The 25,772-nt window shown below is 46.7% G+C and overlaps 9 protein-coding genes across 9 annotated transcripts; 5 read left to right on the top strand and 4 right to left on the bottom strand.

The window, feature by feature from the left end:
• Positions 1 to 2: 2 nt before the first annotated feature.
• On the top strand, positions 3 to 2,387 carry N7483_010533 (DEAH-box ATP-dependent RNA helicase PRP43; the record flags this gene model as incomplete). The annotated part of the gene is made up of 4 exons (XM_057093960.1): positions 3 to 280; positions 342 to 968; positions 1,087 to 2,209; positions 2,265 to 2,387. 4 exons carry the CDS (start codon positions 3 to 5, stop codon positions 2,385 to 2,387), a joined length of 2,151 nt encoding a protein of 716 aa, XP_056939931.1.
• Positions 2,388 to 4,326: 1,939 nt separating this feature from the next.
• Positions 4,327 to 5,966, bottom strand: N7483_010532 (uncharacterized protein; the record flags this gene model as incomplete). Its single annotated transcript, XM_057093959.1, has 2 exons — positions 4,327 to 5,612; positions 5,672 to 5,966. Coding segments are annotated over 2 exons (1,581 nt in total), but the record flags the coding sequence as incomplete, so codon positions are not given.
• Positions 5,967 to 7,568: 1,602 nt separating this feature from the next.
• Positions 7,569 to 9,276, top strand: N7483_010531 (sugar porter family MFS transporter; the record flags this gene model as incomplete). The annotated part of the gene is made up of 3 exons (XM_057093958.1): positions 7,569 to 7,779; positions 7,846 to 8,549; positions 8,626 to 9,276. 3 exons carry the CDS (start codon positions 7,569 to 7,571, stop codon positions 9,274 to 9,276), a joined length of 1,566 nt encoding a protein of 521 aa, XP_056939929.1.
• A 418-nt stretch (positions 9,277 to 9,694) lies between these two features.
• N7483_010530 (uncharacterized protein) lies at positions 9,695 to 11,938 on the bottom strand (the record flags this gene model as incomplete). The annotated part of the gene is made up of 1 exon (XM_057093957.1): positions 9,695 to 11,938. The coding sequence occupies one exon, from the start codon at positions 11,936 to 11,938 to the stop codon at positions 9,695 to 9,697; it is 2,244 nt and encodes a 747-aa protein (XP_056939928.1).
• Positions 11,939 to 12,194: 256 nt separating this feature from the next.
• Positions 12,195 to 12,859, top strand: N7483_010529 (nucleobindin SSP120; the record flags this gene model as incomplete). The annotated part of the gene is made up of 2 exons (XM_057093956.1): positions 12,195 to 12,321; positions 12,378 to 12,859. 2 exons carry the CDS (start codon positions 12,195 to 12,197, stop codon positions 12,857 to 12,859), a joined length of 609 nt encoding a protein of 202 aa, XP_056939927.1.
• A 189-nt stretch (positions 12,860 to 13,048) lies between these two features.
• N7483_010528 (tRNA(Phe) (4-demethylwyosine(37)-C(7)) aminocarboxypropyltransferase) lies at positions 13,049 to 14,347 on the bottom strand (the record flags this gene model as incomplete). The annotated part of the gene is made up of 1 exon (XM_057093955.1): positions 13,049 to 14,347. One exon carries the CDS (start codon positions 14,345 to 14,347, stop codon positions 13,049 to 13,051), a length of 1,299 nt encoding a protein of 432 aa, XP_056939926.1.
• Positions 14,348 to 16,551: 2,204 nt separating this feature from the next.
• N7483_010527 (MIP transporter) lies at positions 16,552 to 17,843 on the top strand (the record flags this gene model as incomplete). Its single annotated transcript, XM_057093954.1, has 4 exons — positions 16,552 to 16,798; positions 16,898 to 17,452; positions 17,481 to 17,677; positions 17,760 to 17,843. The coding sequence occupies 4 exons, from the start codon at positions 16,552 to 16,554 to the stop codon at positions 17,841 to 17,843; spliced, it is 1,083 nt and encodes a 360-aa protein (XP_056939925.1).
• A 783-nt stretch (positions 17,844 to 18,626) lies between these two features.
• N7483_010526 (phosphoinositide binding protein ATG18) lies at positions 18,627 to 20,166 on the bottom strand (the record flags this gene model as incomplete). The annotated part of the gene is made up of 5 exons (XM_057093953.1): positions 18,627 to 18,669; positions 18,719 to 19,580; positions 19,635 to 19,794; positions 19,878 to 20,032; positions 20,115 to 20,166. 5 exons carry the CDS (start codon positions 20,164 to 20,166, stop codon positions 18,627 to 18,629), a joined length of 1,272 nt encoding a protein of 423 aa, XP_056939924.1.
• A 350-nt stretch (positions 20,167 to 20,516) lies between these two features.
• On the top strand, positions 20,517 to 24,160 carry N7483_010525 (tRNA methyltransferase PPM2; the record flags this gene model as incomplete). Its single annotated transcript, XM_057093952.1, has 6 exons — positions 20,517 to 20,588; positions 20,647 to 20,867; positions 20,934 to 21,307; positions 21,396 to 23,131; positions 23,232 to 23,519; positions 23,699 to 24,160. The coding sequence occupies 6 exons, from the start codon at positions 20,517 to 20,519 to the stop codon at positions 24,158 to 24,160; spliced, it is 3,153 nt and encodes a 1,050-aa protein (XP_056939923.1).
• Positions 24,161 to 25,772: the final 1,612 nt, after the last annotated feature.

The raw sequence follows: 25,772 nt of genomic DNA, 5'->3' as shown, positions 1-25,772 counted from the left end.
CCATGGCTGATCGTCGCTCTGATCCCGAAGACGGTGCGCGGACTAAGCGCCAAAAGACGGACGCCGTTGACCCCAAGGATAACCCTTATCTCGCCCATATGTACGAAGACAACAATGACACCAAAGGTCCCTTGGCCAAGTTCAAGCGCCATCAGACAACAGCCGCTCTGGCCAAAAAGGCTGAAGATGGCGATGTGAATCCCTTCAGTGGTCAGCCATTTTCCAGCAAATACTTCTCTATCCTGAAGACTCGACGTGATCTTCCGGTACATCAGCAGCGGTAAGTTGAGAACCACCCATCCATTAGAAAATGCATATCCTAACTTACTTTTTCCATAAAGCGATGAGTTCCTGCAACTTTATCAGCAATCGCAGATCCTCGTTTTCGTCGGTGAGACTGGTTCCGGAAAGACTACTCAGATCCCGCAGTTCGTTCTGTTCGACGACCTTCCACAAACCCAGCGCAAGATGGTTGCTTGTACACAGCCTCGTCGTGTCGCAGCCATGTCCGTTGCTCAACGTGTCGCGGCCGAAATGGACGTCAAACTTGGCGAGGAAGTCGGATACTCCATTCGTTTCGAAGATATGACCAGCTCTAAGACAATTATGAAGTACATGACCGACGGTATGCTTTTGCGTGAGGCTATGAACGACCACAACCTGTCGCGTTACAGCACAATTATTCTCGACGAGGCCCACGAGCGAACCATGGCCACGGATATTTTAATGGGATTGCTTAAGGAGGTTGTAGGACGCAGACCTGACTTGAAGATTATCATCATGTCTGCTACTCTGGACGCACAAAAGTTCCAGCGCTACTTCATGGATGCCCCCCTTCTCGCAGTTCCTGGACGAACCCACCCCGTCGAAGTTTTTTATACCCCCGAGCCGGAACAAGACTATGTCGAGGCTGCCATCCGAACAGTTCTGCAGATCCATGCGACCGAGGGCGAAGGAGATATTCTTGTGTTCTTGACTGGAGAGGAAGAGATTGAAGATGCTTGCCGCAAGATCGCTCTCGAGGCTGATGAGATGACTAGAGAGGCTGATGCCGGCCCACTCAAGACATACCCCCCTCTACGGTAGTTTGCCTCCCCACATGCAACAGCGCATTTTCGACCCTGCGCCTCCCGCTCGCCGCCCAGGCGGTCGCCCTGGCCGCAAGGTCATCATTTCAACCAACATTGCGGAAACCTCCTTGACTATTGATGGAATTGTGTTCGTGGTGGATCCTGGATTTTCTAAGCAGAAGATCTACAACCCCCGTATCCGTGTTGAGTCTCTGTTGGTTTCCCCGATCTCTAAGGCATCTGCTCAGCAGAGAGCTGGTCGTGCCGGTCGTACGCGCCCTGGAAAGTGTTTCCGTCTGTACACCGAGGAGGCTTTCAAGAAGGAGCTGATTGAGCAGACCTACCCTGAAATTCTCCGGTCGAATTTGTCATCAACTGTTCTGGAGTTGAAGAAGCTTGGAATTGACGATCTTGTCCATTTCGATTTGATGGATCCACCCGCGCCTGAGACCCTCATGAGAGCGCTGGAAGAACTCAATTATCTGGCTTGTCTGGATGACGAGGGAGACCTCACTCAGCTCGGTCGCCTGGCTTCCGGATTCCCCTTGGACCCGGCCCTTGCAGTTATGTTGATCAGCTCCCCCGAGTTCTATTGCTCTAATGAGATGCTTTCTATTGTCTCTCTGCTTTCAGTCCCACAGCTCTTTGTCCGCCCCGCTTCTCAGCGTAAGCGTGCGGATGAGATGAAGAATCTGTTTGCTCACCCAGACGGCGACCATCTCACTATGCTCAATGTTTACCATGCATTCAAGGGTGCTGAGGCTCAATCCAACCCGAAACAGTGGTGCCACGACCATTTCCTGTCTTTGCGATCCCTCCAATCCGCGGATAATGTGCGCAAGCAGCTGCTTCGTATCATGGAGCGTGAAGAACTTGAAATGGTTTCCACTCCCTTCGATGATAAGAAGTACTACCCGAACATTTGCCGTGCTCTCTGTGCTGGATTTTTCATGCAGATTGCCAAGAAGGAAGCTCAGGGCAAGAGCGTTTACTCAACTATTAAGGATAATCAGAACGTCTTGATCCATCCATCCACGGTGTTGGCCCACGACGCAGAATGGGTCTTGTACCACGAATTCGTCTTGACCTCCAAGAACTACATCCGTACCGTGACTGCTGTCAAGCCTGAGTGGCTCTTGGTACGTTCAATCCACTAATCCCTCAATTATCTCACTTTTGCTAATTAAAACGCAGGATATTGCGCCCACTTACTACGATGTTTCTACCTTCCCGAAGGGCGAGCTCCGCTCCTCTCTCATGCGGGCCGCGGAGCGACTCTCTCGCAAAGAGAAGTTGCGTGCTGATAAACGCCGATAAATTCATAGTTTTCCGGCATTGGGGTTTGGAGCGATGTGATTTTTAGATTTCCCTGTTTCGAATTGATGACACAATTTCAAATACAAAATAGATGCGGTTCTTCGTGACTCATTGTTGATATTCAATTTTTTATCCTTACTGGACGCTGTTCAAACAAGCTTTCAATGTCATTTTTGACATTTTCGACTTTCCTGGATCTGTCCAAGCTATGTAATAAGTAAGATTTTTTTGACCAGCATTATTCCAGGTAACCTCTTCAGGTTTACATTTAGCCGATGCTTCTAGTTTTCTTCCTTAACATGTGCGACCTCCAAGGTTATACAGCAGTCAGCCTGCCCCTTTAGGTGTCCCTTTATGTATCATCTAGATACTGATAGAGCAGCGGGTAACCATTCACTTCCGAGTCAAATACTACGACTAACAATCCAATGAACTTAAAGTATATAGTAAACACATGTGTATAAGTGCTTGATTACTCAGGCTCCTAACATTTGAACAGTATAGAGTGTCCATTTAACAGAGCTTCATCACCAAATACATATTTTCCTCCTCAAATCATCTTCCACCACATTGCTATCCTGACTCTCACTCATTCTCTCACTCCCTCACTCCTATTTCACCTATGCAACCTTCCTCTTCATACAATCTCACACTCTTCCGAGTCCTCTCACCTCAGGGTCTCTCTCTCACTGCACTCTTACTGTGCTCTCACTATACTCTCACTTCCTTCACTAGGTAAATAAACTGTCTCACGATATCACCTTATACTCTCCCTACCTTTCCCTCCTGGTACTGATAATCACTTCTTTTAACTTTTAGAGAGAATCTGAGCCAACGGAAGGCATAGAGATATCATCACTCTTTATCTATCTCACATATCCTTATCCTCCTCATTTTTATCTCCAAATTTTATCACCTCCAATTTGGACTACACCGATCCACACAGACGAGTGAGCGAAAATGAGCGTCACTGACTTTTGATACATTTCAAAGTTTATTAACAAGGTACTACTCGCAATAAAAAGACTCAATGACCGCTGCATCGCCCGAATCCATACGCCGTGAACCTCAAGATAATCCACGGTGTTAATCCCTGATGAAGTATGTGGCCTTGAGATGATTGAAGAAACTACAGAAAAAACTTCTGACCAGTATGCGCTATTCTTCGATCTTCCCTTGAAATCCTGTCTAAGATTTTGAGGCATTTGCCTATCGAATTGCAGTGTATACTGACTCGGAGTACACCGTTTCACAATCTAGGGGTTCTTATTCTTCGCATAATGCCTGGATCTGCCCCCGAAGCCGCAACCCAGGAATTCTGCAAATTCATTTATACCGATATTTCAAATATGAGTCATCGATCGAAATTCAAGTCTCAAGCCAGCGACTAAATTTCACCAACCGTCCAGTTGATCTGGTCCTTTGTGTTTGTGATTTTCTATCCCCAGCTGAGATTACATGACGAGGAAGATTTTATCGGTGAAGTTTCATCAACGATGTACTTTCAGAACCGGACGAAAGAAGGGGATCTGGCGTTCAAAATTTTTTACTCCCCTTGAGTTTATGGATCTGGGACAATCGCTTGTTGTTGAAGTTGGAATGTCGGAGTCGACTCGCCAACTAACCATAGATGCCACCGGCTACGGAATTCCTCACATTTCCTCGAAGTCATCACAATCGATATTCTTGCGCAGAATCACAAAAATTCAGTACTCAAGTGCTACTCGTACTAAGTATTATACATCAAGCAGAAGACCGCACATATCCAATGTTCGATTTAGTTCATACTAATGAATGATAATACCCCTGTTGGCAAGATCGTTCAATATTTGACGTCTATCATATCCAGATATCCTTATGAGCAAACGTATAGATCGAAAGTATAAGTATCGATGTGTACAAATCCAGACTCAACTCCAAGTTAGAGCTGCATAGAGACCTACTCCGAGTCTCTGATATGAACAAGGGCTCCCTGAACCCAAACATTCTTGACATTACGATCATCACCACTCCACATCCATTTCTGAATCTGCTCCTGCCATGTCTCATTCCCAAACAGATCAACATTACCCACAGGACCAGTCTCAAAACCGATGGCTCGGCCAGCGAGCGCATGCACAGGAGTCTGGTCAAGTGGGCTCACAGTGCTGTTCTTCACAGTACCCAACTCAATGAGTTGCGCATCCCAAATCATGCCTTTATCAAATCCACCAATATCATCCGCCATATCGACAACAGCTGCACCACCACGGGTAGCTAGATAAAGACTGTCTTCAACAGAGAGCTTTTCGCTTCCATCGAATGTTGTATTTCCAGTCATCTCTTGGTACTCTGCACTATACTGTAGCAATCTAGACACAAGGCAAGCCTGTCTGGCCACCTCAAGCATGCTAGGGCTGTAACCACCGCTGACATCTGTTCCCAGACCCACAGTTAGACCCTCATCCAGCATAATGCGGACAGGAGCTAAGCCTGAGCCCAGAGCAGAGTTTGAGGCGGGACAATGCGCGACCTTGGAACCTCTCTCACGAATGAGTGTGCGCTCATCTTTGGTGAGGTGGACTCCGTGTGCAAGAATAGTACGGTTTGTGAGAAGCTGAGCCTTATCATAGACATCGGCATAGCTAGAAGATTCCGGGAAGAGCTGCTGTACAAGAGCGGTCTCATCGCTAGTTTCAGCAATATGGGTTTGGATGTAAAGCGATGGGTTGTAAGAAGCAGCGAGTCTGCCAAGACCGTCAAGAGATTCATTTGAGCAGCTGGGCGCGAATCTGGGGGTTATAATCGGGTTGATCAGTGTCCCGTTTGGATCAAGAGTCTGGATATAATCTATGGTGGAGATTGTTGCATTAAATCCCTCTTCGGCGGATTGATCGACGTAATAGGATGGGCATTCGTCGTGATTATCCATGCAGACACGGCCGATAAAGGCTCGCTGGCCATGGATGTGGCACAGTGCTGCAAGAGCATTGGTAGCTGGTACATGTATTGTGGCGAAATAAGATGCACATGTAGTGCCATGAGCTAAAGTGCGAGCCACGACTTCATCATAAACGCAGAGACCCTCGGGAGGCGTATCCTTAGGGTCCGTTTGTTGATTCTTGGGATCTGATTTGGAGCCAAAACTAGCTTCCATAGGGTAGGTGTATTCGTTTAGCCAGTCCAGCAGACCCGCTGATCCAAACAGTCCAATGTTGGGAAACTGAGGTGCGTGTATATGGGTATCTATGATCTGAGTATCAGCACTTGGATTCCATCGAATCAAGGATCTGGATCGAGCATACCGATGAAACCAGGGAAGAAGAATTCATTTCGTTCATCATCAGACTCTACAACCTGGATCAGTGTGGAATCTGAGGTAGAATTGACATCAGTCCATCCTTGACTAGCCAAGAATGATTGGAAGCTAGCATCGTCGTTGACTTTCCAATCATAACCCTTGATACGGCCATCATCAGAGGAGACCCACATCACTCCTTGATTACGAACCAGCTCCGGCTTCGCTGTACTAGAGTTAAGGCGGGGAAGATGAATGAATGTACCACGATAGACCGTGTAGGGATACGCGTAGGCCATGGCACTGCAGGCATTAAGCACTGCGAGGCATAACCATAGAACGGGTAATCCCCCGGAAAATCTGGAGAAGTTCAGAACCAACATAATGATAGAATCCAATGCAGATAGATGCTTACTGCTTGATCACCTCGCTACCTTGAAGAGATCGAAGGTTTAGATATGGTGATTCGTGTCTGGGAAATGAAGGGTCATTGTTGTAGCTCAACAAAGCAAAACTGGTAGTGCACAGCGAAGTTTGGAGGTTGTACTTGCTTGATTAGAATACGGTTTATACTGTTGCAGTATCGATTGACGATCTTGTTCTTCAAGGTGAGATAATGAGATTGCAGTGATCAATAGGAGCTGATCATCATGGGAATCCGAGGATCGGTGTTCGGCAGCTTCCGACTGACGATCTGTATTGACAAGATACGAGAAATATCGCCAGGCAAATGATGCGTGTGAGTGCGGATTTACAGTAAAGTATTGTAAAGAGGGAAATTATAAGCGGTTCAATCATGTTGACTGAATGATAAACAGATCGAGGAGGATGAGACGTAGATCGTATCTGAAGTTTGCATTGACCCCAGACCTTGGAATTTGTGGCTATGTGGATAATTATGCCCAACTTTTTGGTATAATGGACTATGCTAGGCCGGATTCACCCATTAGCTTAGTTGATACATGGAATCATTTTTCCAAGTGACGGTCAAGCTATGAATTCGGGGTTTTTTTGGAGGTGGAGAATGGACTGGAGCATTTGAACCAAGTCTTTCGATTTAAGGTTGAGGCTGTATACTAGAGTCTATGACCAACGAGTATTATGGGCCCTCACTACTCAGACATCCAGTGATGATGACTATCGATTGATCAGTTAGTGAAAATCATTCAACCTCGAAGCATCTCAAACCCAACATTCAATTGCTTAAGAGCAAATTAGGTATAAAACAGCGGAATCTCAGGCTGTTTCAGCTCTATAGATAATACGCGTGTATTCAAGGGCTCAATGCCCGGCTAGCATCAAGTTGCTTCCGACCCTGCAGGCTAAATTTACTAAATCTGGGTGTACCGCTAGAGTTATGCCCATGGTCCACATCGTCGTACCCGCATTGACCTGTACGGACGTTACATAGGACCCGAGAAGACCCCATTTCCGTTGCAGCTAGATCCCCCGGAAGTTCCACTCTCTGCTAGCTTTATTCAAAAAAGAAATATCCCAGTGAGTTGGTCGGAGAGCAACGGAAGAGAAAGATTCTTGAAAGAGGTATAATCAAAAGCCAAGAGACAAATGAGGCATTCTTCTGACGGATGAACTCATCCATATTACATCCAGAATCTGGAGAAGTCTATTCTTGGGCACATGGAAGCGGGGAAAGGACTATGAATCTTATTATTAAACAATTTATATAGCGGATGCCGCCGCAGGCCGAGTCAATTCATCCATAACTTGAACCATTAGGTAGGGTCCGTAGGGAGTGGCGTTAGGAACAGGATACAGATGAGAAGATCTAAAATGTTATATCAATACTAGTATATCAAGCTACTAACCTCCCAATGGAATTCGTCCCTATTCCTCCGGCTCCTTGGTTTCATCTCATAATTTTGATATATATCATACAATTCATAATGGGCATGAAGCCACATCTTGGCCTTCGTGGCAATGCACTTCTCAGAGCAGCAGTGATGCTGGTCGTCTGTCCAACATTCACCTGCTATGGTTACAATATGAGTGTAGCTGGCGGCCTCTTGACACTTCCTACATTCAATAATCAATTCCCCCGTATGGACACCATCCACACGACAGGGGCATTGGAAAAAGAGAACTCAACAATTCAAGGTCAGTCAATCACGAGAACACTTTGAATCCCTTTTTACAACCACTGAAGCATTCTGGTTGAACCAGGTACCGTGATTGCTCTATATACTGTCGGTGGTATCTTTGGAGCACTGTCATGTGTCTACCTTGGTGACCTTCTTGGACGAAAGAAAGTGATATTTTGGACGAATTTCATTACTATTATAGGCACTATTCTAATGGCAACATCATTCGATTTCGCCCAGTTCATCGTTGCACGACTTATTCTCGGTCTCGGTATTGGTGGCTATGTTGCTACCGTACCTGTCTGGCAATCCGAAATTACCCCAGCAGAGAAGCGAGGCTCGAATGTGGTTACCGATGGTATTTTCGTTGGTGCTGGAGTCACCGTAGCACTTTGGATCGATTTGGGAATTTATTTCGTGAAGGACAGCTCCGTTTCATGGCGCTTTCCCCTCGCCTTCCCGATTCTTATGTCCTCCATTGCGATGATTTTCATCACCATGCTTCCTGAGTCTCCCCGTTGGCTTATCAAAACTGGCCGGCTTGAAGATGCCCGTAAGGTAATGGCAGCGCTGCTTGAGCTTGAGCCTGACTCAGATATCATCACTCAGAGCATCCACCAGGTTGAAACTACTCTGGCTGTCTGTGGGAATACATCGTGGACTGCTATGTTCACGAATGATGAGCGTCGTCTCTTTCATCGCGCATATCTTGCTGCTACTGGTCAGCTCTTCCAGCAGATGTGTGGTGTCAATCTTATTACCTACTACGCAACCAGTATTTTCCAGGTGAGCATCAATTACACTGGCATTAACTTGACTAAAGCCGGATCTTCCAAGTTGTGATTCACTAACACAGCTCTAGCAATACCTTCACCTTGATCCCGTCAAATCCCGTATCCTTGCCGCAGCGATGGGCCTAATGCAGCCTTTCGGTGGCTTCCTAGCCTACTTCACTATTGACAGCTTGGGACGACGCCCACTTATGTTATGGTGTGCAGGAGCTATGTCCATCTGCATGGCTGTTCTCGCTGGCACAACATCACCCGAAGCACAAAACAATACCGCCGCCCTCGTTGTCGCTGTGATTGCTTTATTCGCCTTCCAATTTATTTTTACAGCCGGGTACTCTGGCCTGACCTTCCTTTACGCCGCTGAGATGGCTCCCTTGCAGGTTCGTGCTGCCGTCAGTGCTGTCTCTACAGCAACTGTATGGGTATTCAACTTCCTGCTTGCGGAGGTGACGCCTGTTGGATTCTCATCCATTGGCAATAAATATTATATCATTTTCGCTGTGATCAACGCGACAATCGTTCCGTCGGTTTACTTCTTCTTTCCTGAGACTAAGGGTCGGTCTCTGGAAGAGATTGATGAGATCTTTGCTCAGTCGAAGAATATCTTTGATCCGCCTCGTGTGGCACGCCGGATGCAAACCCTCCAGACTGTGCGGCCTGATTCCTCGGATAACGATGGCAAGGTGAGTACCGAGCATCTGGAGGCAGACCTCAAAGTTTAGATCGACCCAGGATTATGTCGATCTAGTGGTGTGCTTCAAGTTCATCTTCCATGCATATGTGGGCTTAGGGAGTGGAACTAGACTCGGATCTAGTAGCTGGTTCTTCTCGTTCATCAAATTTAAGAAGCGTTTCGATGGACATCTGTAAAACTGACCGAGTCCTCTCTACAATGAATACGAGTTAGTTCCTATCAGAATCCTAGTGAAAGAAGATTGGAAATGAAAATGGTGCCCCGACGGCATATTGAAACATTGAAAGCTACTATGTACAAATTTCCTCGTCAAATAAAAGTACATCCCTTCTATTGGTATTGGAACACGCTCTGCTCAGAACCGGGAAAATGTGTCGTAATATACAAAAAAGTGAGACAAGGATCTCACATGCAAGTGCCAGACTTTGGTGGAGTAGATGAATCATTCACCACATCTGAGGGGCTGATATTGAAGAATCGGAGGTTCTCGTTCTGCCGGTCTTTTCGAACGACGATTCGCCCTTCCTTCGGGAGCGTCCCTGGTATGCTTGACCTGATTTTGGAGAAACCTTATGGAATTTGAGACTGGGTTCGCTAGTATGCAAATCCTTAGACTTGGGATGGGGGGTTGTGGTAGATGAGGATAGCTCTTTGGTGTCCCTTGTATTTTCAGAGTCGTGATTAGGAGTGTTGGAGTCGTTGCGTTTGAAAGAAGCTTCAATGTGATGTTTGCGAAGTTCGAAGACAAGCTCACGGAGTTGTGCTACTTCCTCCTTCAGAGCAGTGACTTCGCCGGATGATTGCGGCTGCGGCGCTGAGTTGCCAGAAAGACTAGCCTGTAAGGCATTTTGCGCATGGCGCGCAGTGTGGGTAGCAAGTTGTTGAGACCTCGTGTCATCAGGCGATACCTCGAGATTTTGTAAATGGTTCCCAAATGCGTACGCAAAATCCGAACACTTCTGCCACAGAGGACGACCGGCGTTCTCCTTGGGTGCGGATTTGGCAGCCTCTGTCCATCGCATAAATTCGGTATCAATGAGAGGCGCAACATCTTCTTGTAATGAAGGAAGATCCGGATGGAATCCACTGTTCATAGCTGCTGATATCAAAACTTGTGTAACGTCCTTTCGGCCACATGAATCACACAGATGAGACATGAGAACTATTAAACGCTCAACAAAACGACCGTCGAGACCAGTCGATGATACGAGATATGTGACGGATCTCTTCAATGCGGCAGAGCCCTTTTCCCAGTCTTGTCTGATGCTATAGAATTTGATGTAGGAAAACAATGTGTTGAAGTTGTCGAAGAAGCCGACGCGTCTCGCAGCCTGGAGCCAAGCATCAGCACGATCTGGTTGATTGAAGCGCAATGCGCAAATTATCAACTCGGAATATATGAGGACATTGTTACTGTCCATGGGCGGAACAACCACCTCCAATCCATTGACCTTTCGGCGGACATAGGGTGCAAGTGCGCCCAGGTTTGCTGACCAGCCCTCGCCAGTAAGCATCTGGAGGAAAAGGTCAAAATCTTTCAGGTTTTTGGACCTGCGATAGAAGTTCAAGACTGTGATTATGAGCGATGTACTCAAGTGGAACCGATGCGGAAGTAATGTTCGTAGCAGCAATTCATTGATGTCGTTCTGGCGGGTTTGGCTGAACGCATGAAGAATAAGCCTAAATGCTTTAGTGCGATCCGGATCGACCGATTTGAGGAGGTTCTCGGCCACTCGCAAAAGAGTTTCCTCTAAAGACATTTGATTGCTTATGTATGCCTGCAGGTCTTGTTCAAGCTCCTCGTCGAGTGCCTGACCTTGTTTCTCAATGCCCTCAGCACCCAACTCCGTGATCTCATGAATAACGTCTCGATACCTCGATTGCTCTGAGGTTCGTAGATCGGTAATTCGACGCCGAATACTATTAAGCTCATCAAGGAGCTTCTGGACATTGATTTGAGGGACGTCGAAATCGCGGGTGTAGTTCATCTGAAGACCAGAGTAGCGGTGGGCAATAGTCGGGCGAAGGAGCATTCGAATAGCAAATTGCTTCAGTGCCAACTTTTGGATGGCCTTGACACGCAAAGGATCTCGTAGAACCCAGCTTGGCAGAAATTGATGTCTGACTTGCATGTCCTCAATGTCTTCCTCCTCACAGACCCTGCTGAGATTGTCCTCCTCTTCCTCAATGATGCCATTATCAAGGTCTTCTTCCAAAACAAAACTCTCCGCAACTTGTGTACTTGTCACATTTCTCAGATTCCGCTGGGTATGGAAGGACCTTGAGGGTTGGCTCAATACGGTTCGCTGACGGGTGACGAAGGTAAGGTTCGAGGTGATTCCGAGGGGTCCATCGTGGAAGATTTGGTCGCGACTCCGGGATTTGTTCCGTGACTGCAGTGACTCTAACAATCGCTGCTCTTCGTCCACCAGCTCGTTCACTTCGGCTTTTACAGCCGCGATCTTCTCCTCCCAGTCATTTCGACGTTGGGCCTTCGCTCTGGCATCCGCGAGGGCAGCCGCGGCAAATATGCTGGTATATAGTGCTGTCACGGAATTTCCGATTCGAAGGCGTCTCTTGCTGGCAGCGGCAGCAGATCTTGAGGTAACACCATTGGCAGTTGTGCTCAAACACGAGACGCAGCGGCAACTTGACCGCGACGAAGCAGCTCGGGACCACAAACCCTGCATTATCAAAGCATTGCTATGAAGAATAAAAATTGAGGCAATTGCGCACGAAGGCTTTGGGCTCCCCACGGAGTCCGATAAAGATATTGGCGGGACAAACACGAAGATGTGGTCCGGCTGAATGAAATTATTCGGACAACCCAAATCTGCCGGTGCAAACAATGCAAACATAACTGACCCGCTTGCATCTCCTGATGCTTCCAGACCTCGAACTCCGTAATGCAATATATCGTTTCTTTCATATTTCCTTTTTTATACCATGGTTAATCGTTTAATTTGTTTTGTTACCGGGGTGCTCGCTCTGGGAAGCGGCCTCGCAAGTGCTCATGGCTCACATTCAAGCGACCAACCTTCATCGGACGACTGGGCTACCAGACACATGATGGGTTAGTTGTCCTTATAGTCTTAATGGCTCTTCCACAGTCGCTAACTTGTTTGACAGAGGAGCACCATATTGAAGGATTCGATGCCCCCTCGTTTTTCCTTTTGCACGATTACGACTCATCCGGCGCATGGACTACCGACGAAGTACGCAAGACCTATGGAATGGACGACGAATCCAATAAAGACATGAGCGAAAGTCAGAAAAAGGACGCTATCCGTCAAGTGTTCGATCTTTTCGATCCCGAAAATACCGGTTTTATTACACAAGAAAGCTGGGTGAAAGGAATTGCTGCCGGCACTAAGTTGCCCGACCTTGGTTGTGGACCGGGACACCATGGCGATATTGAATATGAGTATGAGATTCATCACTTCGAAAAATATCATGGAGATGATGCCACCGAGGAGGAATTGAACCACCCGGAAGATATCGAGCATTTCCGCCTGCATGACGAGATGGAGCGTGCTCAAATGCGCCTTGACCAATTGGACCAAATGCAAATTGTCGTGGGCAACATTCCCTCGAAATTTCGCCGCAATTAGATTCAGCGTTCGTTTTCTTGCTTCTTGTTGCTTCTTGTTGATGTATACATATATGAATTTGAATGAACATAGGGCTTTTGGTGACACTGCATACTTCCAAGGTTTATTTGTACAACCTAGGCCTTTTGACAAACTTCAACTTACTAGTATCTTCGAGTTCGAGTTCATAATAGTATATTCCTTTGGCACTCAATGAGCGTGAGATAGAGACATATCAAAGACACAGTGCATTACACCAGGCGCATAGGTCTTGACATTCTCCACGTGGCAACAACCCACACAAGGATCTTGCAGAATACCATTTTGACGATGAACCTGCTTGCGAAGTTTGGCAAGCTCAGACGATATGGTTTCTTTTTTCTCCTCTATCTCTCGCACATCGACATTTTCGTGAACATGAAGCCAACCTCCTCGCTGGGGGTCAAGCACTCGGCATGCATTATCCCAAGACGGTTGGGATGAGGGGAGAAGCCCTAGATTGACGTGTCGAACGGGACTCCATGTCCCTGACTTCTCCGTTCTCGATTGGATATCTCCCAAAATATCTGCTGCAAAACTGTTGTCTCCATGGAACACAACCACCCGATCAGAATCTGTGAGATTGTGCACTAGTTCTTCAACTGGCGTTTCCAATTGACCGTTTTTCAGAATGCGAACCACTTTGCAGCCCCATTTATTTGCCTCGCAGCCACGTCTGAGACCCTCAACTGACCAACCATTCAGTTCCCATCCCCACACGCGCTTGACACCTCGCTTCAGATATGAGAAGACAAAGTACCCAATACCTGCATACATGTCAACGACACTGATATCTGCAAGCGATTGCCCTTGTAGAGAAGGCCGATCTAGTCCTGGAAATGTGTCTTTGGAAGGACCTTCTCCCAGTATACGTGCTTTCTCTGTGATGTTTCCCCGAGAGAACATCGTATACAAGGGTGCCCATGTCTGGATAATACCATGGTTTTGTACAGCTTGCACCCAGAAGGCGGCTTTGAGATCTTCAGCACTAGGCTGTGCGTCTTCGTCGCCTGGGGGTGGGGCTGACTTCGGGTCTTGAAAATGGCCATATAATGGGATCAGACCAGCAGGACTGCGCATTCGATTGTCGAGCCCTTGCGTATTGGTCAACGTGATCGGAGCATTCATCGCAACATGGGTAACTCCTAGTCGTGTAAAAGCCCTTGCTATTGCGGAGTAAAGTGCTTCTCGCTGTTTTGATGATAAGACTGCATAAAGTCTGCCCCAATCTGGGGGTGCGGTGAAGGCATTTGCCGGAAGAAGAACAAGTGGTTCATAAATCGTGAAGCGTTTTGGTAAGGCATTTCTCAGAGCCTCAAGTGGTATTTGAAGACTTGTGAGAAGAGACTGTGATTCTGGCATATCGAGAAATTCATGGATACCAGCTTGCAACGCATTGACGCTCTTACGCTGACGGGGAGGCTTCTGTGATGCCTTTCTGCAGCTTGTTTCCTCCAAGTCGTTGCCCATTTTTATTCAGCATTAGCATGAGCTTGGTGATACGGCTTGATCTCGAGGTTGCTCTATCCAGCCCTGGAGAGGTCTGTGTGCGTAATGGGGAATTCAACGCCTGACGGGTAAGGCAGGAGGCTGGTCTGCGTTGACACCTCAGGCTCCAATTAAGTATGGCTTCCATTTATCTCAACTATCCTTGGATTTCTATAGAAGGAGGGACGATATCGATTTGATCCGACAATTATCATAGATGGTCCGGGAACTTTAACATAGTACGGGGTGGTAAGACTGAGAATAATTCTTGAAGAAGTAATGAAACGGGCACCTGGGCACCTTGCATTCCAACCTTGGAAGTCGACTGAGTAACGACATGGTGGGGTAGTATGGTCAGAGAGATGTATGGATGTAGTATTATGGAGAGGAAAACATCGACCTTGGAATATTACACCACACAACCATACTACACCACACACTCCACCTGGGCAAGGTTCAAATGTTAAACCCACCAATCTAGGTATGGATATAAACCTCCTTCCTAGTAAAAAAGAAATACTCATCTCTACATGTATCACAGCGATATACCCATCTGTCAGAAAATGCACTTGTTGGACTATTTTCCCCCAAAATTTTGATCAAGTCAACAAACCCTAGAACTCCTCTGGTTGTTAATATTTGAAGATTCTTGAACATCTAAAGAGCACAACGAAGTCACTGAATCGGTGTCAAAAATTTTGCCGATATTACTACCATCATACTACGACTGTGAATATTCGTGGTAAGATTGATGATGTCCGAGATATCGTTCGACTCGGAGGCCCGTTGTACTTGTACTTTAGAACTGTGAGCAACTATCGAGCAGAAAATTCGTGCTCTCAACTGCCTCAAGAACAATCGATAGTCCACGAAAGGACTGAAAAAGCGCCGGTGGTGTATATACTGCGTTCCAAGATGCACAAACGGTCTGGCTCTATTTACTAACCCACCACATCCGGCAGCCCTTTATCAAATCGAATTCATCAGCGCATTATTGAACGCGACTATGGCAAACCGAGTTTCAAGCACAAACCCGGTTGACCACAATGGAGAGCTGCCAGTGCATTATAGGGCATCAATATTTGTACGAGGCAGGAATTTTGCGTCGACATATCTCGATTTACAATGAGATAATCAACGAGGACAACGAGAATAACCAATCTTTCAGGCACGATTTTGAATCATCAATTTTTCGGGTATCATTCTAGGTGCTCTTCTAGATTTGCGTTCATTGTGGTGGCCCTGGCTACATGTACTAATAGTATCCTCATCTGCCAGCATGAGCACCACTATACCATGGGCATCATATACGTCCATGCATAGGACGCTCCAGGCTTCAACTTGAATCAAAGTCCACCCAAAGTGCATTACGACTGGCACTCACTCAAGTGCTGGCATTACTAACTATGAGTAAAAGGAACTGAAGAATTTGCAACCGGAAGACTCGGACCCCCTTTAAGGATTCAAAATTATTTGTTTACTTCCCCAGAGAAGCGGGTCTGATCTCCTTGGGTCGAAACTATTTTCTTGACTAATATGCCGCTATTCAAGCCAGATCGCCCCCCACACTACGTAAGTGGTGGAGGAGCTCTGAAGGTTCTTATTCATATTAATCATAGAAAAGATAGAAAGTGGAATTTAAGTGCCTAGTAGTCTCCAAGGTGCCCACTGGGGATATATGGGTTGTGGTTGTATAAGACAAGACAATTGGTTTAAGGTTGAAGCGGCTAAACATTCCCGTTTCGGTTTTGTTTCTTTTTCTATTTATTTATTTATTTGATTGATAAAAGCAAAAATAAGATAAGATAGAATTCCCATTAGGAAAAGAATAGTCATGGTAGACTCGGAGGTAAGTCTAAATGTAGGTGTAGATAAAGTATAAGACCTCCCGTAGACTTACCCAGGAAAAGCATAGACCAGAATTGGGCAGTGAGAATCCACTAAATTACGTGAAAACACCAAGAATTCCAAGTTGATGACCTTCCCATATGTAAAGAGTTCCACTAAGGGGAAATTGATTCACCGAAATCACACAAATCGAAAATCTCTGATCGGATGACTCAGCCCCTATTGACCAATGATCGACTCCGGATGGTCCCGTTTACGTTTGGTTTGTGTCGCCCGACCCCTTGCAGCAAATAGTCCCTGTCTCATTCTTGCCCAATAGCGCCTGAAACTCAATCGTCATGGTAGTAGCTTATCTTCCCCAGAGTGAGAAGGAGGATCACCCCCATATGGAGCCGGCCATCTCCTCTTTTGCTGGCCGGCTCGGTGGGAACCAGGATTTTATCCTGGACCGGAGTGACCCCAAGAATATCGCCCTCTTGGAGAAGGTGCCTGATGCGGCTCCATGCATGACGTTCGCCGAGATCTTCGATCTCAGAGGTTTCCTTAGTCCAGATCTATGGAAATTTGCTATGCTAGAATGTGTTGGTATGGTTCCCCCTCCTCCGCATGCTTCCTCTGTGTGGAAGAGACTGAGGCCCATTGTTGTGCTTGGCTAACGCGAAGATTTTTTTTCGTGTCTTATAGCAAGTTTGATGAACGTCTTTATCTCATCATGGGTTACTACGCATCCTATGGCAGCTACGACCTACCCCACGGCCGGGGCGGGTATCTATGATACCGTCACCTTCTTCTCGCCACTGTTTGGAGGCATCACCAATCTCCTCTTGACTCCGCTGCTGATCTACACCTTTGGCCCATCCAGCGGAGGTCACATTAACCCGACCATCACGATCTCGTGTTTCTTCGCTCGTGTTATCTCCTTCCCGCGCGCGGTTTTATACGTCGCTGGACAGACCTTGGGAGGAGCTCTGGCTGGACTTGCTCTCAACACCTCTTACGGTAACCGTGATTTCACTGTTGGAGGTTGCCACATTGACACCGCCTTCGTGGCCCCCAAGGATGGCTTGGTCATTGAGTTCATGTCCTGCCTGGCTCTGATCTTCCTGTGTTTCGGTGTAGCCCTCGACCCGCGTCAAGCTAAGGTCTTTGGTCCTGCCGTTAGCCCATGGCTTGTTGGTGTTGCAGTTGGAGTGATTTGCTGGGCTACCGCTTTCACTCGTGAAGGGTATATTGGAGCGAGTAAGTGCAACAACCCCATGAGATACAGAAGCGAAAAAAGAAAAGCAGACTGCAGTATCCTCAATCCCAGGGGTGAAAAAGGAAGCAAAAACATACAACCAAAAAAAGAAAAAGGAGATCAACAAGGCCAAGGGGCTAATTTATACCAATGCAGGTCTTAACCCGGCACGTTGTTTCGGAGCCTATGTGGCGTCGGAGTTTCCCACTTATCATTGGGTCCACTGGGTGAGTTTCGTCAGGATCATTTGCTTGATCTATTACACCATATGTTTCTTATCAGGAGCTCGTGCTAACTTTACGTGTATAGGTTGGACCATTTTTGGCTTCCTTCGCGCACGGCCTGGTTTACTTCGTTGACCCACTTTGGACCGAGTCGCGGAGTTCGCCGTGATTCGCCGACGGACTCCCTTATCTATCGCCCGGAGGCGGCCCTCTTGGTCTGGATTTGAAGGATCAATTGAGGATTGATTCAATTATTGATTGTACATGATTTACATAACGTATATACGGAGAGCATTCAGATAGATATAGACATAGCGAGTTGCATAGATTAGACATGTATAAAATATGATGCCCCTTTCGTGGGCTTTTGAGCGATTAAAATCCACCTTGAACCAGACCAGTCTTCTTAATCAGCTTGGATTATTCAGTGTGCGTTTTACTTTGATTTTTTGGTAATCAGGCTGGCCAGATTCAAGTTTTCCTTGATAAGCTTTGCTACAAAGAACATTTGAAAATGGTCCAAATTTGTGGAACCCTAATGTGCGTTCAATATTTGAAAATTCAATTGAAATGGATATCGAGGATCGGAACTAGCCATAAAAGACGCAAACCTCCGGTGGCTAAAATAATAGCCCAAAGAAGGAGAACTCGAGGATACATGTAACAGTGGTGTGCTGACGCCAGGCATGAGTGAAATCGCTATCGCTTCGAACGAGGGGAATATTTGCCAGTGACAGAAAAGAAAAAGAGGGGGGAGGTAGAGAGCTATTCATGGGGATTGAGTGTGCTCAGTGGTAGAAATATCAACGTTGATTAAGACACCACATCACTGAAAAAGTACTACCTCCCATATTTGTATTCAAAAAAAGTTTCCCAAGTTCACTCAGTCCTTCGGGACGATCCAACGTCAGGTGGGACCTATTTTTGAATGTAAATATGGGAGGTTGGTAATTTAATAGTCCATGGGGCCCAATCTATCATTCGAATCAACAACCCTGCGAAGAAATTAGCAAATAGCTTGTAAAGGCATTTCGGTTCACTTACGAGTACTGCTTCGTAAGGGTTCCTTCTCCACCCTTAGACAAGTCGATATTGAAGACGTAGAAGTTTCCGTCACTGGTGACAACCATCACCTGGGGCGTATTATTGCTCATCGCAACCACACTTCGAATGGGACCTGCGCTCCCAGCTCCGACGGAGCTTTGGGATCGTGGCAGCTTGATCCATGCAAAATCTCGAGCTGGTTCCCACATCTCACTGACACCCTTGGGAAGATAACCACCCACGCGAGCAGCAACAGCTCCTCCAACATTTTGTGATGTTCGTCGAAGCATACCCATCAGAGTCCCATTGTGCTTTCGAGATGCGAGGTCGGCATCAGCGCTGTTCTCATCTTCATCTTGTCCACTTCCAAAGGAGCTAGCTCCCAAGCTAGTATGACGACCGGTTTGAGAATGACTTGATGATCCATCTGATGATGGTCCCTGTTGGCTGAGCTTGAAAAGATGAATGGTTTCTGTGGATGAAGAGACACAGAGGAGTGTGGAGGTAGTATTAAATGACATGCTATAGATTCGTGAAGGCATGGAGCCACGTCGGAATTGGTAGAGCTTGTGGCCATCAGGAACGGAGAAGACTCGAATAATAGTTCCTTTGTCTGAGGCTGTTGCAAGCAGTGTTCCATCGCTGTTTAGTGTGATGCAGGCCAAGGGAGACCGATGAGCTTCGATCACATTGATGGCTTCGAGCTTCTCGGCATCGAAGATGAGAACATCTCCTGTAGTGGGCGAAACGTGTGTTGTCCCTGGGGGTGCATGTGCTGGTTGTTTTACTGTTGCGGGAGCCTTCTGAGGCAAGGGGTATGCCATGTAGCAATTATCAGAAGATGGTGCCAATGCACAGATAGCTATAATCCTCGTTAGTACATGGTCAGAGTGGCAAGTTCAAATCTTGACCATACCATGTGGATTTGGTGATGTGTCGATTGTGGACAAAAGCTTCATGGTCTGAATGTCATAAAGATAGATCTGGTCTTCGAGGACGATGACCAAACGTTTACGGTTCAGCTTGACAGATAAGACCGTTGTTGGAAATGTTAATTCACATATTGTGCATTGACGCTAAAGTGATGCAACCGATTTGTTAGTTCTCGCAATGTTTAAATAAAAGAAAAATAGCTGCCTTGATGCAGTCGGCAACAAACCTTGGTGTTCGTAATCTGTAACCTTCGAGGAGAAAGAATGAGAGCTACTAACGATGTTGAAAATAGCATCTCAATCACAGCAATATTTCCTTCCTTGGTTTCATAGCTCTTGGCAAATGGATCCGTCGTGAAGATGCGAAACCCCTTGGCCGTTGCTAGCTGACGTCAACAAGGATGATCACTTTTAGGCTAAATCATACTCGGCAAGTAAAAGACTAGCTGGAGGGGAAAACTCACCTACAGCCAGGTAGCTGTAGTCCTGGTTGAATGTAACAAAGTTCATAGCCATCTTGAAGATATGTGGAGTGCGAATCGCCTTCTTTTGGTGGATATCAGAGCCGCGGCTCGTAGTGACCCCGCTTGGGAAGAGGCGCAAAATGGGGGCTAGACCAGCGAGGAGTTGCCCGTCACCATGTATGCCAAATCATCGCCCCTCTATGTGCCGATATTGTAAAGTGAAAAGGTAGCAGATGTGAAAGAAAGAGGTGGTGACTTTCAGAGAAGCTCTCGAGGGAACTCGGTCGTCACAAGCGAGAGGTCTCCGAGGGCGCTTGGGCCACACCTTGATTCTCCACCGCCTACGAAATTCTTATCGATAATAGATTTTTGATAGATTTCCCCTCCATCATCAACTACAAAATGGCGCGACCTGCTCGACCTGTGGTGGCCGTGGCCACTAAGGCTGAGAAAGATGCTGATCTTGTTATGGGTGTATGGCTACCCTACAATTGAGGTCCTAGACCAATAAGTTAACCTGATTTGTTTATAGACAAATAACAGCAGTATCGCATCCAAGCGCAGTGTCGAAACGATCTACTACCCCGAACCGCATTTCTTCCAGCATTTCGTGAAAAAACCTCAAAGGCGATCGCCGATTATCAATCGTGGATATTGGTTGCGGATGCAAGTTATGGCAGAGACAGTGCGACAATTTATCGCGAAGGCTCCTGCGGACAAACCCAAATTCGTGCTGAATCTTGGATGTGGATAGTGAGTAGTTGGAACTTGAATTACAATTTGCAAGGGAGGGTAGACATACTGAGATTATGGTCTTAGTGATCCGTTACCCTTCATACTCCTCAGCGAGGAGCATAAATCGATGCGTAGTGGGCATACCGTATTCGTGGATATCGACTATGAGAAGCTCATGATCCACAAGAAGAATGCTATTCGTCAAACTCCGGAGATCACAGATGTGCTTGGGGATGTAGAATTTGGATCAGATGAAGATGGGATTCAGATCCATAGTTCTCGTTATCGCGCTGTGGGCTGCGATCTGAAGAACTTGAAAAAGCTAGAAGATGTTCTGCGAAACAACATTCTCCCATCTACGGAATGCTCTGTGCTCTTCCTGGCCGAGGTGTCCTTAACATACATGGATGTTCATTCTGCCAACGAGGTTGTCAAATGGGCATCAAAATTGACCAATGGTAAGTGAAATTCATATTAGTGGGATATGGTCAAACTCATGAGAACATATGACCTATGAGTGAACCAACCGACTGATGATATACGCAGACGTCCAATTCTGTATTCTAGAGCAGTTCTTCCCGGATGGTCCTGAGCATCCATTTGCGAAGACTATGATGACTCACTTCAACAAGGTGGGTGCACCACTATTTTCCATCCACGAGTTTCCTTCCCTGGCCGAGCAGGAACAGCGATTCAGGAATGCTGGGTGGGCTGAAGCCAAAGCCAGGACCCTGTGGGATTTATGGTCGGATGATACATTCGTACCCGAGTCTGTTCGTGTTGGTCTGGATGCATACGAGGCATTTGATGAATGGGAAGAGTTCGCACTTTTCGCATCTCATTATTTCTTGCTTATAGCATCAAACAATTCTGAGGGCCCCAAACAAGCAAATGATAATTCCCATGCCAGTCTCGCAGAGCAGGAACTCTCCAACCTCTCTGAAATGTTCATTCTGAAGCCACATTGCCCTGTCGAAAAACGTGGCAGGCGACGATATGGCGCCCTTGTCCCCGGTGGCAAAGAAAATGATATACTTGGTCATCACGGAGGACAAGGCGAACAAAACCGACTGTCCTCAACAGATGTGTATACGCCGGAAGATGCCGACGAATCACAAAATACTTCCCTGTCGCGTGACATCCCCGCCAGGATGTGTCACACTATTACCTCTCTGAATGACAGGACGGGTAAATGTTTCCTTATTGGTGGCCGAACATCCCCTGGTGCTCCTCTGGATGATTGCTGGTTGAAGCAGGACAACAGCTGGCGACAGGTCCATTCTTTGCCCGAGCCAAGATTCCGCCATAACGCCACCCAGATTTCAGTCAATGATGACTCCGGGTCAATCCTTGTCTATGGAGGCAAGACAAAGGAGAACGTTATCCTGGACAGCTGGTTACTCTGGAATGAGAAAGATGATCAAGGATGGCAAAAAGTGGACACAATAGGTCCACAGCCCGAGGCTCGTTACGGGGCATCTTTCGCCAAAATTAATGATAGCTTTGGTGTCTTGTTTGGAGGTATTAGACACAATGGAACCATTCTGGAGGATTTCTGGACCTGGACTCTTTCCAGGAAGATTGATGGGTCTTGGCAGGTTGAACTCGTAAACCTCACAGAATATGTGCAAGAGTCATCACCGCGTCTTTTCCAATATCTTAGCAGATTTGGTGCCACAGTCAATACCATCTCAACTGGGTTGATTGTTGCTGGAGGAATCATTCCCCGTCAGTTAATCACAGCAGATACAGAAATCTTGCTCCTGGATACAAAAGGAATTCTGGAATCATCGAAGGTGACGACACCATGCAGCCAACCTCTTATCTGTTCAATCGGCCTAGGGAGTGCATTTGCAGGTCCACGACCGTTACTCACCGGACACGTTTCCTGTAATACGGAGTCCGATAGTGTACTTTTCCTCGGTGGAGGCGCAACATGCTACGCATTCGGCACCTTCTGGACAGAAGGAACTTGGTCTTTGGAGCCTCAAGGCTCTGCAAAGGAGAATTCATGGGCGCTTGTGGTTCCCAAGACAGAGACACCAATCGCCATCATCAAACCCAAATCGAAGAAGCAACCGAAGAAGAAGCAAGGCCGTCCAGTTAACAAGAAGGCGAAGAAGCCCGTCCAAATCACTAGGACACGAATCGAATCGGCAGCACAATTCCAACAAATCGTGGATAATGGCAAGCCAGTCGTGATTGAGAGCTCGGATTTCGGCCCCTGCACTGAGATATGGACCAATGAATACCTGATCAATTCTGTCGGCGCAGATCGCCAGGTAAGGCAGCTACCCTATCACACGACATCCCCTATCTGCAGTTGAACCCAAGGGCTTAAAGCCTAACTCCTCTATTATTTCTAATGTTTCTCGAAATTAGTTTGTGGTGCACGAGGCCCAATCGGATTCGATGAATATCCAGTCCAAGAATTTCACATCTGTAACCAAGGACTTTGGTACTTTCTTAGATGAAGTTCATGCTGGCGGCCGTCAGTATCTCCGATCTATCTCGGAGCAACCGTCCAAATTACCAGATAATCTGGAAACGGATTTCCCCTCTCTGCAGGGGGATTTCAGGCTTCCCGAGTACATGAACTTAGTCTCCAATAATGTTCATAGTTCTCCATTGCGGATTTCGGGGCCAGTTACGATGTCGCCCTATTACAATGTGAGTGTTTACTCCGCAGACCCACCAGCCAAAAGTCCACATATGCACCTCTCTTTTTCCCCCACTTGAACCCTCCAAGAGACATTTAAAAAGGGAAACACGGAAAAATTGCATGGATTATTGAAAGAAATCCAATAGGAGTAACCAGACTAATCTAATCAAAATGAAACAAAAACCAGGTTATGGCCAATGTACTTTGTCAAATCCGTGGTCAAAGACGCTTAATCCTGTTCCCACCCAAGAATGTCCAATCTCTGCGCATTACCCCCGGTACTTCCACTTCCACCCTTGACATTTTCCAAACCGTTGGCCTGGATGCCGCCACGGCTATCCCAGGTACCTCGCCCCGCGAAGTCATTCTGCAGCCAGGGGAGATCCTCTTCATCCCCCCATTATGGTTACACACGGCATGCTCGGCCACAAGTGAGGTGAGTGTGGCTGTGGACGTCTTTTTCCGTAACCTTCCCAAAAGTTATGCACCAGGACATGATTTCTATGGCAATCAGGATCTACACGCATATGAGACCTCCAGAGAAGGATTGCAGTGTATTACACGATCTTTCGAGGGAGTTCCGCCTGATATGGCACGTTTTTACCTGCGTCGCCTGGCACAGGAGTTACAAGATATTGCCGATAAATGATTGGGGGAGTCATGCAGCATGCAGTCTCTGATTCGTTCGTATTCCCGATTCGTTAATGCATTTTATGTTCTTTTTTTACAAGTGTGTGTGTGTGTGTGTGTGTGTGTGAGTCCGTGTGTACGAGGGTTATCAAACGCTACGCGAGGGGTGACTTGAATACATCAAGATATTCCCCTCTGTTGTGCTACTTTAGACGAGACTAGAGACATCTGGATCTAAAGACCAGTTTTTTTCTTAGCGGCTTAGATGGTTAGAACAAGGGTGTGTGCCTGGTTTTCTTCCTTGGACACCCGCATCTCAACAAATAGGATCTCATAAAATCCCATTGATTTGAGAATTCTGACGGGGGTTTGGCATCATCTCCTGCACGTACCCCCCGGTGGGAGTGGATCGCATTGGCGATCCGGGGTTGGCCCCATCGTGATGTATATAGACCATGTTCAAAGTACCGGGACACTAAGGCTCCATACGGAGTCTATACCCGTCCTGCATTTTTTCAAGTTTGATTGTAAATAAACCGACAGATCTATACATAGAAACCCATAGTCAATAAACTTGAACATTTGAAGTGATGAGGACCTGATAAAAACCTCATAACATCAAGTTAAATTGAGTTTCTCTTTGTGTGGATATCCAGAAGCATCCGGTTTCCAAGAGTTATCACTCAGTGCGGGGTCCTTTAAAGTGGAGTGCGCACGGCTAGGAATCTGGGCCCAAGGAATAAGAGGGGGGGAAATCAGACAATCAGAGAATCATAGCGTCATCGGAATCAGATGCCGTATATTGATTGGTGCCAGAGGGTAATCGGCCTTGGGAAAGGTTATGAGTTGTAGCCTATCAATGTGTCAAATGTCGAAGATGGAGCCTAACTAATGCTTCCATACATACGTTGACGGAAGTACACTATTAAAGAAAGGGTGATAACAACGGAGAGATATAGTGGAGCCGGGGAAGACGGATGATAACATTGGAACTGAGTGATGATCTGATGAGCTTTTCGACAAATGTTAAAGAAGCACAGTTGAGTTCTATCACGGTATGACTCCCAGGAATAGTTAAGGGGGGTACGTGGATTTTATTAAACTATTTATCTTCTCAACTTCTTCGATTTCTACTTTTACTTCCACCTTGTATTTCCTCCGATTTCCCCCTCTTTTCTCTCTTTCCCCCTTACCAATTACTACTTCTACCTCTGTTCCATCTTCATTCCGGTTCATTCCTGATCCCTTGCTCCGTTCTTATCACAGCTGTTTGACTGGTTGTGCTTCCTCGGGCATCATCTCCTTCTTTTCCCCCTACAACATTCTCTCTTTTCCCACCCTGTGGGTCTCCGAGTTTTGTTTGACCTCCACCCGATCTATCACATTTGTAGCCTTACAGCTTCTGAACCTCCACATCCATTTCTTCCATCAACGGGTCGTTTTTCAAGGCATTTGAAAAGACCTTCACTTGAAATTTCGAGTACATACCCCCTAGACCAAGAAATAAGTGCCCCCTGTCACAATTGTGGGGGCAAAAGGATGTAACCGTGATCTCCTGATTTGCGGCTGCTGAATCCTTGTTGGGCTTTTGAACGTATTGACGTTCAGAAACGAAGAAACATTATATTTTG

This window comes from Penicillium malachiteum (assembly GCF_028827825.1).
Source record: "Penicillium malachiteum strain IBT 17515 chromosome Unknown utg000005l:1.0-9002435.0:326005.0-9005861.0, whole genome shotgun sequence".
NCBI lineage: Eukaryota > Fungi > Ascomycota > Eurotiomycetes > Eurotiales > Aspergillaceae > Penicillium > Penicillium malachiteum.
This window is presented reverse-complemented; position numbering and strand designations above follow the sequence as displayed.